This window comes from Ovis canadensis, chromosome 21 (assembly GCF_042477335.2).
Source record: "Ovis canadensis isolate MfBH-ARS-UI-01 breed Bighorn chromosome 21, ARS-UI_OviCan_v2, whole genome shotgun sequence".
In the NCBI taxonomy this organism is placed as follows: Eukaryota; Metazoa; Chordata; class Mammalia; order Artiodactyla; family Bovidae; genus Ovis; species Ovis canadensis.
This window is the reverse complement of record NC_091265.1, coordinates 59,555,097-59,567,962: the sequence shown is the minus strand read 5'-3', so window position 1 is coordinate 59,567,962 and position 12,866 is coordinate 59,555,097. Positions and strand designations below refer to the sequence as shown.

The window sequence follows — 12,866 nt, the reverse complement described above, 5'->3', positions numbered from 1 at the left end:
GACCGCCGGCCTGGCCTCCAGTAGCCCTGTGGTAGATCACTCCCACCCCCAGGTCTGTGTTTTCTGTCCAGTCACTCCTCCAAAAAGGGGAGCCCCATACCCTCATGTCCCAGCAGGAAAGAAGTCGGTCTGGGGTGAGGCTGCTAAGAGCTTCACTCTTAGCACCTGGGCACCAACCCTCAGCTCTTACCTTGCTTCCTTTCCCTGACAGATTCCTGTGAAGGAGCCAGTTCCTCACTGGCTCAGCCTGGGTGCTCGACAGCAGTGGGTGCAGAACGCCCTGGGGAGGCCCAGGGACATAAATGCATCTTTATGCAGGTGGCACCCCCACTCTCCCTTTCCTCACCCTTTCTACACTTGCCCTTGCCTCCTCGTTTTTAGAATAAACATGCCCCTCCTTGCTCAAGACTTCCTAGGTTGTTGGGTTTTTCCGCTGCACTGAGTCTTCCTCGCAGCATGCAGGCTGCTTTAGTTGCAGTGCTCATGCTCTCTAGTTGTGGTGTGTGGGTTTAGTTGCCCAGCAGCATGTGGGATCTTAGTTCCCTGACCAGGGATCGAACCTGCATCCCCTGCATTAGAAGGTGGATTCTTAACCACTGGACTACCAGGGAAGTCTCAAGATTTTACTAGTCTTTATCTCCAAACCATACATCTCTACTGAGCTCGAACTGGAATCTAGAACTGTCTTCTAAAACTATCTCAACTTAGAAGTCATCTCAAATTCAGCTCATCTACCAGCGTGCCTTTTTCTGTGCTTGTGTTATTGTCAACACCACCTGCTGACCCGGTCACACAGCCAGGAACCCGGGGTCATCCGTAGATCTACCCTCGCCTTCACCCCATCCCATCAGCCAGAACCTCCTCAGCACCTCTCCGTCCCACCTCTGTGGCCCCTGGACATTTGCCCTGGCCTCCTAGTGGATTTCCTTAGAGTGAGTTTTCTAAGAGACAAAATATGATGCTGTTTGTCTCCTGCTTAAAACCCTTTGATACAATAATCCTACACATTATCTGACTCAATCCTTAACAACAGCCCTGTGTATTACATGGATTTCTGTCCATTGTACCATCAGGCAAGTCCAGAGTGGTGGGTTTTTTTTTGTTGTTTTTTTTTTTAATTTATTGTGACAAAGTACGTAACATAAAATTTACCATTTTAAGCATCTTAAGTGTACAGTTTGGTAGCATTAAACACACTCACAATGCTGTGCAGCCGTCACCATCATTCATCTCTGTAACCTTTTCATCCTCCCAAAGTGAAACTCTGTCCCTGTTAAACAGTAAGTAATTCCCTATTCCCTATTGCCTCAGCTTCTGGCACCCACCATCCTACTTTCTGTCCATAAGGAGCCAGAGAATGTTTGCCCTTTTGTGTCTCATTTCTTTCTTAAAGTTTTTCAAAATTTGTTTATATTTTGGCTACACTGGATCTTCATTGTGGCACTCCAGCTTAGGTGCCCTATGGCACATGGGATCTTGCATTGGAAGGTGGATTCTTAAGCACTGAATTACCAGGGACATTCCTTTATGTCTCATTTCACTCACCATGTTGTCAAAGTTCATCCATGTGATAGCATGTGTCAGAATCAATTCCTTTTGAAGACTGGGTAATATTCCATTGTACCTATTGTGTATAACAAAAATGTATATTGATACAATTCACTTCTGGGTACAATATCCAAAAGAAGTGAAAGCAGGGTCTCAAGATATTTGCACACCCATGTTCATAGGAACATTATTCACAATTGCCAAAAGTTGGAAATAGCACAAATAACCATTGATGGATGGATGGATAAAATGTAATATATACATTTTTGTATATTCTATTGTACCTATAAGTACACGAGTTTGATCTTTGGTTCAGGAATATCCCACGTGCTGCAGAGCAACTAAGCCAGTGTGTCCCAGCTGCCTAGCCTGTGCTCTAGAGCCTGCGAGCTACAACACTGCATGTGCAGCTACTCAGCCCATGCTTAGAGCCTGTGCTCTGCAAAGAGAAGCCACCGCGATGAGAAGCCCACAGTGAAGAGTAGCCCCTGCTTGCTGCAACTTGAGAAAGCCTGCGTGCGGCAACAAAGACCCAGCACAACCCCCCCAAAAATAAAAGCAGCCATGAGAGAAACACCCTTTGATGACTTCCCATTGCCCGTGCAGTCGTGCAATGGATGTTATCAGGTTTTGGCTGCTGAGAGTGTCAACCCCTGCAAATGGCCCAACAGCAAGACCCGCTTTTCTCCTTGGGCATGAAGGGGTCAGACACTTGCCCTGATCCCAGAGACCAGAACATGCGCATCTGACCTGAGTCAACCAGCCAGACTGCATGAGGACCTGGACCGAGGACCAGGAGGAGAGGGAAGGATCGTTGAGGATTCAGTGAGGTGAAGGCCTCACAGGTCCGGTGGCAGCCCTGGACCTCTGTGGTCCAGTGTGGAGATGGCAGAGCACTCCGGTTGGGTCCTGTGGTGGGGTCCTCATGTTTTGGCAGCCAGCATTCCACACCTCCGGCCCTTTGAGTCTTCTTCCTCAGAGTTCCCTGACTCCGCAGTACCCTTCCTCGTTAGCGTAAATTACCCAGTGCTGTTTTCTCTTATTTGCAACCCAGAGCCCTGCTGGTCCAGACTGCTTGCTGGTGTTCATGAGGACTGCAGGGTGAGGCTGCTGGCCAGGTCTCCAGTCTAGGGTCCAGAGACCCAGTGCAGGCCCCGAGCTGCTGCAAGGTCCTCACCTGCTGAGTTCTGCCTTGATTAGGTGTGGCTTTGGCTCAAGTGTCACATCTGCTCAGTCTTTCCTACCCGCCTGTCCCAAGGGTTCAATCCCTGATCCAGGAGGATCCCACGTGCCCCGGGCAACTAACCCCCTGGGCCACAACTACTGAGCCCACGGGCCCTAGAGCCTGTGCTCCACGACGAGAGAAGCTACCGCAGTGAGAAGCTCGTGCGCCGCAGCTGGAGAGTAGCCCCCACTCATTGCAACTAGAGGACAGCCCATGAAGCAACAAAGACCCAAACAGTCAAATATAAATAAACATTAAAAAAAACAAAAAAAAACTATAGGTTTCCCAGATATCTGAAAATAGAGCATTCCTGTGATACCTTTTGTAAACCGAAATGGTGTAAAGTGAAGCAGCAGTTACCTTAGGACACTCAGCTTGCTAACAGAGGCATAGCATAAATCGAGGTGAGGCACAGATGCTCATGGTGCTGCGGTGGTGGGTGCAGTTTCTGGTGGAGTTGCTTGGAAGGGCTATTCTGGCTGCTTGGAGTGCAAGCTGCCTCCAAAACTCGAAACCAAAGCTGAACGTTGTTTTTGCTTCTTACCTTTTTCCCTAAAAATGTGAATTTTCTCCAGTTTCCTAAAACTGAAAATTTCTTTCAGTTAGCAAGAACAGGTGCTAGTGTTAGGACTTTTCGTAAAAGCAAGTGGCATAAAGTGAACTTTGGAAAAGTGGGGGATAGCTGTCCCCACCTCATGTCATTTCGATGAGAATGAGAAGAAATGATATGAGTAAAATGCATAGTACATGATAAGTACTCAGTGAACAATAGTTATTTACAGGTAGACCTGACCATGCCCACCTTTCTAACTCCCCAGACCATGTTCAGACCCCTCGCAGCACCTTTAAGCTCACAGTCTGTGTTGGACATACACATTTACACAGTAGTCTGAGTTCTGAGGGTAGAGGCCGAATCAGTCATATTTAGCTCTGTCCTCCTAGTGTCCAGGCACATGAAGCATGAAGAGGGGTGATGCTTTCCCTCCAGCCTGGCCCATGGCAGCTCACAGCCTCCTGGAGAGCTTTGAGCTCCCTGGAGGAAAGAGAGGGGCAGGGTGAGTCAAAAGCAGTGGCACCTGGGTGGCCTGAGGCAAACATGAGACCTCAGCCTCCCCCAGTACGAATCCTGGACCCAACCACAGGGTTCATACTGATCCCCATGGCCCTGGGTGTAGACTTCACTCTCTTGCACAGGACAGTTCCCTACCCAGCTCCCACCCCACCCCCACCGCTTCATCCTGAGTCCTGAGACCCTGTGACCTGCCACCTCTTCAGGCTTGAAAGAAGAGGCTTGAAGGCCTTGGCCCAAGGCTTGAATGGTCCTGAGAAGGCTGCCTTCCCCACTCCCACCTCCGGCCCATGTGTTCCCACCACGTGACTGGCAAGTTGCCAAACTCTGACAGCCATCAGACTGGAACTCAGCCTTGGCTCTGAACCCCACCTTTGCTTCTTCTGAGACCACAGCAAAGTTATTTAGCCTCTTCAAGTCTTGCTTTTCTCTTATGAAAAGTGGAGCTGATTCCACCTCTATGATAGAGTTGCTTTGGTCAACTGGTTGTCCAGGTTGATGATCACATGCATAGCTCCTGGTAGAATATGTAAAAACTGACCCCAGGCATCTTTATATGCAGTCCATAACAGACTCCCCAAAGGAGGGAATTCCTTTCTATACCCTTTCCACATTCAGGGCAGGGCCCTGGTACAAAATCAAGGCTCAGTATAAATATTTGTGGAGTGGAATTCCAACTGAGCTATTTCAAATCCTAAAAGATGATGCTATGAAAATGCTGCACTCTATATGCCAGCAAATTTGGAAAACTCAGCAGTGGCCACAGGACTGGAAAAAGTCAATTTTATTTCCATTCCCAAAGAAAGGCAATGCCAAAGAATGCTCAAGCTACCACACAATTGTACTCATCTCACATGCTAGCAAAGTAATGCTCAAAATTCTCCAAGCCAGGCTTCAATAGTACGTGAACTGTGAATTTCCAGATGTTCAAGCTGAATTTAGAAAAGGCAGAGGAACCAGAGATCAAATTGCCAACATCTGTTGGATCATTGAAAAAGCAAAAGAATTCCAGAAAAACATCTACTTTTGCTTTATTGACTATGCCAAAGCCTTTGACTGTGTGGATCACAACAAACTGTGGGAAATTCTGAAAGAGATGGAAATACCAGACCACCTGACCTGCCTCCTGAGAAACCTGTATGCAGGTCAAGAAGCAACAGTTAGAACCGAATGTGGAACAACAGACTGGTTCCAAACTGGGAAAGGAGTACATTAAGGCTGTATATTGTCACCCTGCTTATTTAACTTACATGCAGAATATATCATGTGAAATGCTGGGCTGGCTGAAGCACAAGCTGGAATCAAGATTGCTGGGAGAAATATCAATAACCTCAGATATGCAGATGACACCACCCTTATGGCAGAAAGTGAAGAAGAATTAAAGAGCCTCTTGATGAATGTGAAAGAGGAGAATGAAAAAGTTGGCTTAAAACTCAACATTCAGAAAACTAAGATCATGGCATCTGGCCCCATCACTTCATGGCTAATAGATGGGGAAACAATGGAAACAGTGAGAGACTTTATTTGTGGGGGAGCTCCAAAATCACTGCAGATGATGACTGCAGCAATGAAATTAAAAGACACTTGCTCCTTGGAAGAAAAACTATGACCAAGCTAGACAGCATATTAAAAAGCAGAGACATGACTTTGTCAACAAAGGTCCATCTAGTCAGAGCTATGGTTTTTCCAGTAGTCATATATGGATGTGAGAGTTGGACCATATAGAAAGCTGAGCACTGAAGAATTGATGCTTTTGAATTGTGGTGTTGGAGAAGACTCTTGAGAGTCCCTTGGACTGCAAGGAGATCCAACCAGTCCATCCTAAAGGAAATCAGTCCTGAATATTCTTTGGAAGGACTGATGCTGAAGCTGAAACTCTAATACTTTGGCTACCTGATGCAAAGAACTGACTTATTGAAAAAGACCCTGATGCTAGGAAAGACTGAAGATGGGAGGAGAGGGGACGACAGAGGATGAGATGGTTGGATGCCTTCACCAATGCGATGGACATGAGTTTGAGTAGGTTCCAGGAGTTGGTGATGGACAGGGAAGCCTGGTGTGCTGCAGTCTATGGGGTCGCAAAGAGTCGGACACTACTGAGCGACTGAACTGATACCCATTTTATAGGCTAAGAAACTGAACCTGAGTGCTTGGGGCTGCCCCATCTTTGAACTGTAGAGCGAGACTCCAACATGGGTCTATGGATTTTCAGCTTGGAGCTGTCTTCTGTCTAAGTCTGAATTAATCACCTCTAATGCTTGGCCAGTGGGACCCTGATGGGGCAACAAGGGAATGCCGGGCATTCTCTGGGAAAGTGCTCAATGGCCTGGGGGAGAGAGCTTTCATACAGTCGGCTGTTAGACAGCCAAGCTGAGGCTAATGTGGACACAAAGGGAAGTCTAAGAACCAGTGACCCTGGACTCCCTATCATGTTACAACTTTCCATATTTCTTACTGTTCAGATACTCTCCTCTATCTCCAATCATCTTCTGCAGGACTTTCTGGTTACTAATTCTAGCCAGAAAGCTGTTCGTGCCTCCCAGTTTCCTCTGATGGGCACCAATAGGTGGGCGTGGCGTTAGGCTTGCCAGATTTAACAAAAATATGCAGGATTCCTGGTTAAATTTGAATGTCAGATAAACAATGAATTTTCTATTTAAAGTAATCATCTCCCAAATTCAATAAATAATAATCTTGCAGTACAAATATGTCCCTTGCAATATTTGGAACATCACCATACTAAAACAAACCTCACTGTTTATCTGGCACTCAGATTTAACCAGGCATCCTGTATTCTATTTGGCAACCCTGTGTGGTGCATTGGTGCATAGCATATGCAGACCATGTGAGGCCTGCGTTTGTGGCCTGACAGCGCCTCGTGCTCACCTTCCAAGGTACAACTCAGAGTAGACACTTGTCACAGGCGGCAATCGTGAATGTCTCTCTCCTTCACCCTCAAGGCCCTGGGCTTCTGCCCCCAGGCTCTCCTCCCATCCATCTGCTCAGCCACGGCTCAGACAAAACAAACACCCAAAGATCTCCCACGCTGACGCTAAAATCTTGGCTCCCGGTTCACTGATGCTGACTAGAAATACGGAGACAGAGTCTGGAGGAAAAAAGGAAGAATAGCTTTATTCTTTGCCAGGCAAAACGCAAACGGCAGGCCAGCACCTCAAGAACTGTGCCCCCAGGAAAGACAGAGGTTTTACATCCTAATGAAAATCTTGCGGTTTTTTTTTTTTTCCCTTTTGCAAGATTTCAAAACAGGGACTTCCCAGATGGTCCCACCCGCCAATGCAGGGGACTCAAGTTTGATCCCTGGTCCGGGAAGCAGAGCAGATCCCACATGCCGCGGAGCAGCTAAACCTGTGCTTCTAGAGCCTCTGCTCTGCAACGAGAAAAGCCACCACAGTGAGAAGCCCCAAGTACTGCAGCAAACACTAGCCCCTGGTGGCCACAACTAGAGAAGGACTGCGTGCAGCAATGAAGACCCAGCACAGGCAAAATAAATATGTAAAATTTTAAAAGAAAAATAGATTAAAAAAAAAAAACCTCAAAACAGCCACAGCTGGCATCAGGCAGATGGTAACTGGGGTTGGTCTCTGGTTATCGGCCCGTGACCTTCTTTCTGAAATGAAGAATGCTACGAAAGAGTGTAGGGGGAGAAGAGAGCCGGGTGCAGAGTGGAATTCTTGTGAAGTCAGAGAGTAATTTCCTTTGTTTAGCTTTGTGAAGGACAAGTCCAACTACAAGTTGTTTGTTAGCAGTAACCCTAAAGAATACCCAAGATTGCTTAACTATTTCAGTTTGTGCTGTTTCCCCAGCCTGTTCATTGTTTCCTTATTTTTCTAAGTTATCAGAAAAGTCTCATTTCTATTTTTGCTGCAACAAATTCCCCACCATTACTTCATTCCCTCCATATCAATGGAGGAAGGAAACGGGGCATCTCACCTGGCTGAGGGCAAAGCTTCAGTTTTATTCCACCTGACAAACAGCAGGTCTCTGGCCCAGGGGCCCATCTATCTCCTACTTCAACTCTTCCTTATCCCCTGGGGGCCACAGCCCGGGCCTGCTCACCCCGGCTCTCAGTGGGAGCACCCCACGCCTGAATGTATCATGGCCGTTGGCACCATCCTGCCCAAGCCACTTCCTCTTTTGGATTGCCCTTCCTTCTCTGGCCAAGGCACCCCACTCGTAGACCAAGCAGCACCCGCTGGTGGAGTCTTTCTGGAGCTCCTAAGCCAAGTGGCCCTCTCAGTCAAGGCTTTCTTTACAGGCTTCTGGATGGCACATGTCCCTGCCCAGTGGGCATCTGAGAGCCTAGGCCACCCCCGCCCCCCATCTCTGGGGGTTTCTGGGCAAAACTTGGTCACAATCATCTATCTGTGTGGTCTCAGTATCCAGCATAACACTTGGCTCAAGGACAGAGTTTGGTGGACCAGTGTTTACCAAAGACCATGAACTTCAGAGTGGATTGCGTTCTATCACAATCATAAGTCATTGCTTACTTCCCTTTCCTTGTATTTGGGCCCTTCAGGCAGGTTTCAATTTTTCTTCTGGCTGTCGGTCGGCTACTGTGGACCTCTGTGTGAATTATTTTTCTTTCTTTTGGAGATGTTTCTTTAGGCCTAGTTTCCAAAGCAAAGTTACCAGGGACGCCTTGCATTTCCAAGAATTCAGTTGACAAGATACCGTTATCGTATAGCTTTGGTAGGGTTGCCAGATAAAACATAAGACACACCAGTGAAATTTGAATTTCAAAAGAAAAACAAACACTTTTTAAAGTATGAGTGTGGCTTGTGAAATGTTTGAGATACGCTTGAAAAAAATGACCATTTATTCTGAAGTCAAATTTCACTGGGTGTCCTATATTTTACATACTAAATCTGGCAACCCTAACTTTGAGGTCAGAGCTGGTGGTGGTGGTTCTCAAGGCTGGAGGTCGCCCCAAGAAAAGCAGGGGAGGCTGGGAAGGGGAGACCAGCGGGATGGTGGGGGTGGCTCACCAACTGAGTTACCATCTCCCTCAGTGTCCCTGGGATGGACAAACAGCCCACTCGGAGCCCGAGGAGAAGCCAGCGCCGCCACCTGCTGGGGAGCAGAAGCCAGAAGACACTCAGATCTCCGGGGAGCCAGACTCAGAGGTGACAGGACCTCCTGAGGCCGTGGGCGGGGCGGGGGCTGGAGAAATTCTTCTCCTCCCTGGAGGGAGGTCTGAACCCCTAGCCACTGCGCCCATCCTCTTACTGTCGGGTGTGGGAGGACCCCAGTTCTCGGGCGGCCAGCCAGCCTCATGCCGCTTCAGTCACCAGGGCGCCCTCTCTGCCAAAGCCGTCTTTTTCAGATTCTTCAGAGCAGCAGCTGGGCCAGGAGCAGGAAGCCAGCGCCACTTTCCTGTTTACCCTCCTGACCGCAACCGAGCCCGCCAGCGACCCTGCAGAGTAAGGCCATGTGAGAGGGGAGGGGCCGGAGGGTGCTTCTCCGCCATCAACATTCAGATCTGGGCCAGGACTCAGCCCTGGGGCGTGTGTGCGGGGGTGGTCTAGACAGGACTGAAGAAGCCTGGGCCTTGGGCTGGGTTTCCCCTCTGCTCACCCCACCCTCCAGCCTCCAGCCTCGGGTCCAATCCTCCCTGTGCACCCACCCAGGGACTTGGACATCCAGGAGTCCCAGTTCCTGGATAAGGAAGACTGGGGCCCACAGCGGACCTCAAAGGAAATGAGCCATTTGCAAAATGTGTGCCTGAGGTGAGCCAGACAGGGGCAGGTGGGGACGGGGAGGGTGACAGGGTTTCCCAGAATGGAGTGCAGGGCCTGTGGCTTGATGTAAGTTGGCACCTTGACTGGGCCTTCTTCCTTCCCTCCTTCCCTTCCCTGCTCTCTGTTCTGCTCTGGGTGACCTCCTCACTAGCCAGTAGGTCCCTTCCCTCTCAAGCATCAGTGGCCTTGTATGTCCTTTCCCAGAGGAGTGGGGGCCACAGCCCTTTCCCATCAATATGCCCATGTGCCCGATTAGCAGGCAGTCTATGACATTGCCTGCAAGGGGCCACCATCTTTAACTGTCCAAAACTTGAGGGGTATTTTGGTCTGTGGAGAAAGGGGATGGGGATGGTCAGTTCTCTGGATGTCAGGCTCTGGAGCTTAGGTCTGCACAGTCCCATGACCACTTGTCTACCAGTGGCAATGCCAGGGTCCAAACTCCATGGAGACAGAGGTCTTGGGGTGGGAGGAGTGTGACAGTCATTCCCCAAGGCTGCAGGAGATTCCCACAGCCATGGATCTGAGTGGTTGACACATATTCGTCTACATCTGGCCAAGGAGCTTGGGCCAGGCTAATTCCACACAGAGACCATGCAGAACCCTGCCACAGCCCCCACTGCAGACCAGAGGGGTGGGCGGCTAGCCCAAGGCTCCTTTAGAGGGTTCCCGGGCCAGTACGTGCAAGGCAGCAGTCGGATCTCCCCTTGCTAAAGAAGAGAAGCAGGATTCATCTCCCTCTAGGTCCCCTGCTGCCAGTCACAAGGGGAGACGAATTCCCTCCCTGCCTGTGGCTTTGCCAGAACCAGACTGGGCTCCTGGTGAAACCCTGGGCTTGTGGCTATGCCAGATCAGGAGCTCATGCAAGAGCTGTGTGCCGTGGGGTTGGGGGTTGCCTAAGACAAGTCTGGGGGCTGAGGGTGCAGGTCTCCCTTTCAACCCTAGGCTTCGGGAGTCGCTCAGCACTATCCAAGCCGACAATCTGGCTCTGGGGGAGAAGCTGCGAGACCTGGTGAGACCTCAACCCAGGACCCACCTCCTTTGTGGTGCCTTCTCCCCGCGTCCTAGCCCTGCTCTTGGGCATCTACCCACCTCTGGCCCCTGCAACCCTTTGTTCCAGCCTGACTCCTTGTATAAAAGCCTGAAAGAGGAAGCAAGGGCCATCCTGGAGGGAGAGAAGGCCGTCCAGGAGGAAGGAGAGGCCTTCCAGGAGGAGGGTAAGACCATCCAGGAAGGACCCCAGGCCGTCCAGGAGGGGGCGCTGTTCCAGGTACCAGGAACACCCAGCTCTGGGTGGGGTGAGAGGACCAGTTTGCCCAGCGCCACTCAACCGGTTCCCCCCTGTCTGCAGCAACCCAGCTCCCAGATGGCAGGACTGGTCATCCTGCAGCCTGACCCTGCCCTCAACAGCAGAAACACATGTCAGCCCTAGGCCCTAGCTGAGCCAAGGCTGGAGACAGCACATCTCCTTGGGGAGCCCCCTGGCTGTTCCTCTCAGCTCCCTGCAGTAAACTTTACTGAATCTGAGCCATGGCTCCCCCTGCCTTTGTGTGGGCCCTGGGAACTGGGTGGAGAGGAGGCCACCAGCTCCAAGTAGGCCCTCCTCCAACATCCTCCACCTCCCTGGGCCCTGAGCTGCCCCCACCCCAGAGGAGGCTCCAGATCTGGCTGTTATCATCCTCAAGATCAGCAGTCCTGTGATAAGCACTGGGATGGGACTGGAAGGGGGCCACACCCTCTCCTTGGGAGGCTGGAAGCCCCAGGTCTAACTCCAAAGGGCAGATTAGGGAGGGGCAGGAAGAGCCACTTTCTACCCTGTGGCCTTGGATGAGTCTCCTATTTTGTCAGTCAAGTCATCAGGGAGCGGGGAGTGAGAGCTCCCCAAAGGGGCCCCATACTTCAGGCCTGGAAATGCTGCTGGAATTTGAATTCCCACTCCCACCTCCAACCAGGGTCTCCTGGGGCCCCGCCTTGAGACCTGCTCCCCTTCACCAATGATGGTCTTCCTGTCCTGAGTCATAGATTCCACCCCTACCTCATCTATGGACCCGAGTGTCCAGCTGTGGTCCCTGTGCTCTGGCTACTGACAGGCCCTCAAGGCTTGTACCCCTCAGCTTCATTGCCCTCAGACCTGGCCCAGCCCCGGGAGCCTTCCTAGGCATCCCCTGATTACTGATGTAATGAGAGAGAGAAGAGACAGACGCAGAGGATGTATAGGTGGAGTATTCAAAAACTTAGAAATTTTTCCCATACCACTAAACAAATAAAGTGCTTTAGATTTTTTTTTTAACTCCCTAATGAAGGAGATGACAAAGCCAGCAAGCTGACAAAGCCTGTTCAAAGGAGGATACAAGAAAGCAAGACACATATATGTTCAAGGGAGAAAAAGAGGAGGAATCCTGAAACAAGATTGCTAAATGAGATACAAAATCGGTCAGCATGCTATAGGACAACTTTTGGCAAAGCCCCATAACCCTAAGGGTGGTATTGTTTATTGGGCAGAATCCTGTAGTGTGGCATGGAAAGAACCGTGACCATCTCTCTGCCTTCATATACCCACTGCAGGGTACACTAGCTGGGGGAATGGAAGTCCAGGTTGGGCCCCTTGTCAGACCCAGTTTGACTTATACCAGACCAGTGGGATCCTGCCCAGGCCAAAACCTCGTGATCCACTGGACCAGTGAAGGATTGACAGCTTTAGACTGAGACTTCCCTGGTGACTCAGATGGTTAAGCGTCTGCCTACAATGTAGGAGACCTGGGTTCGATCCCTGGGTTGGGAAGATCCTCTGAAGAAGGAAATGGCAACCCATTCCAGTACTCTTGCCTGGAAAATCCCAGGGACGGAGGAGCCCAGTACGCTCTGGTCCCTGGGGTCACAAAGAGCCGGACACGACTGAGCGACTTCACTTTCACTTTATACTGAGCTGTGTGTGTGTGCGTGCTCAGTCATGTCCGACTCTTTGTGACCCCATGGACTGTAGCCTGCCAGGTTTCTCTGTCCATGGAATTTTCCAGGCAAGAATACTGGAGTGGGGTTGCCATTTCCTACTCCAGGGATTGAATCTGAGTCTCTTGTGTCTCCTGCATTGGAAAGCAGAATCTTTACCAGTAGTGCCACCTGAGCTGGGCTCTGATTTACCTGCCCTCCACTCCCAAGACTCCACCCTCCTCCCTTAGCCAACCAGTGACCCAGTGGTACAGCTGTGTTCTTTTCCTGAAGGGAGTCATGCCATAATGATATTGAGGAAGATAGTTAGATCAGCTAA

General features: G+C 50.2%; 1 protein-coding gene across 1 annotated transcript; it reads left to right on the top strand.

Annotated features, from left to right (window-relative positions):
• Nucleotides 1-8,655: 8,655 nt before the first annotated feature.
• Nucleotides 8,656-11,125, top strand: LOC138427021 (uncharacterized). The gene is made up of 7 exons (XM_069566191.1): nucleotides 8,656-8,748; nucleotides 8,873-8,986; nucleotides 9,174-9,283; nucleotides 9,491-9,589; nucleotides 10,544-10,610; nucleotides 10,719-10,868; nucleotides 10,950-11,125. Exons 1-7 carry the CDS (start codon nucleotides 8,671-8,673, stop codon nucleotides 11,028-11,030), a joined length of 699 nt encoding a protein of 232 aa, XP_069422292.1. The 5' UTR covers nucleotides 8,656-8,670; the 3' UTR covers nucleotides 11,031-11,125.
• Nucleotides 11,126-12,866: the final 1,741 nt, after the last annotated feature.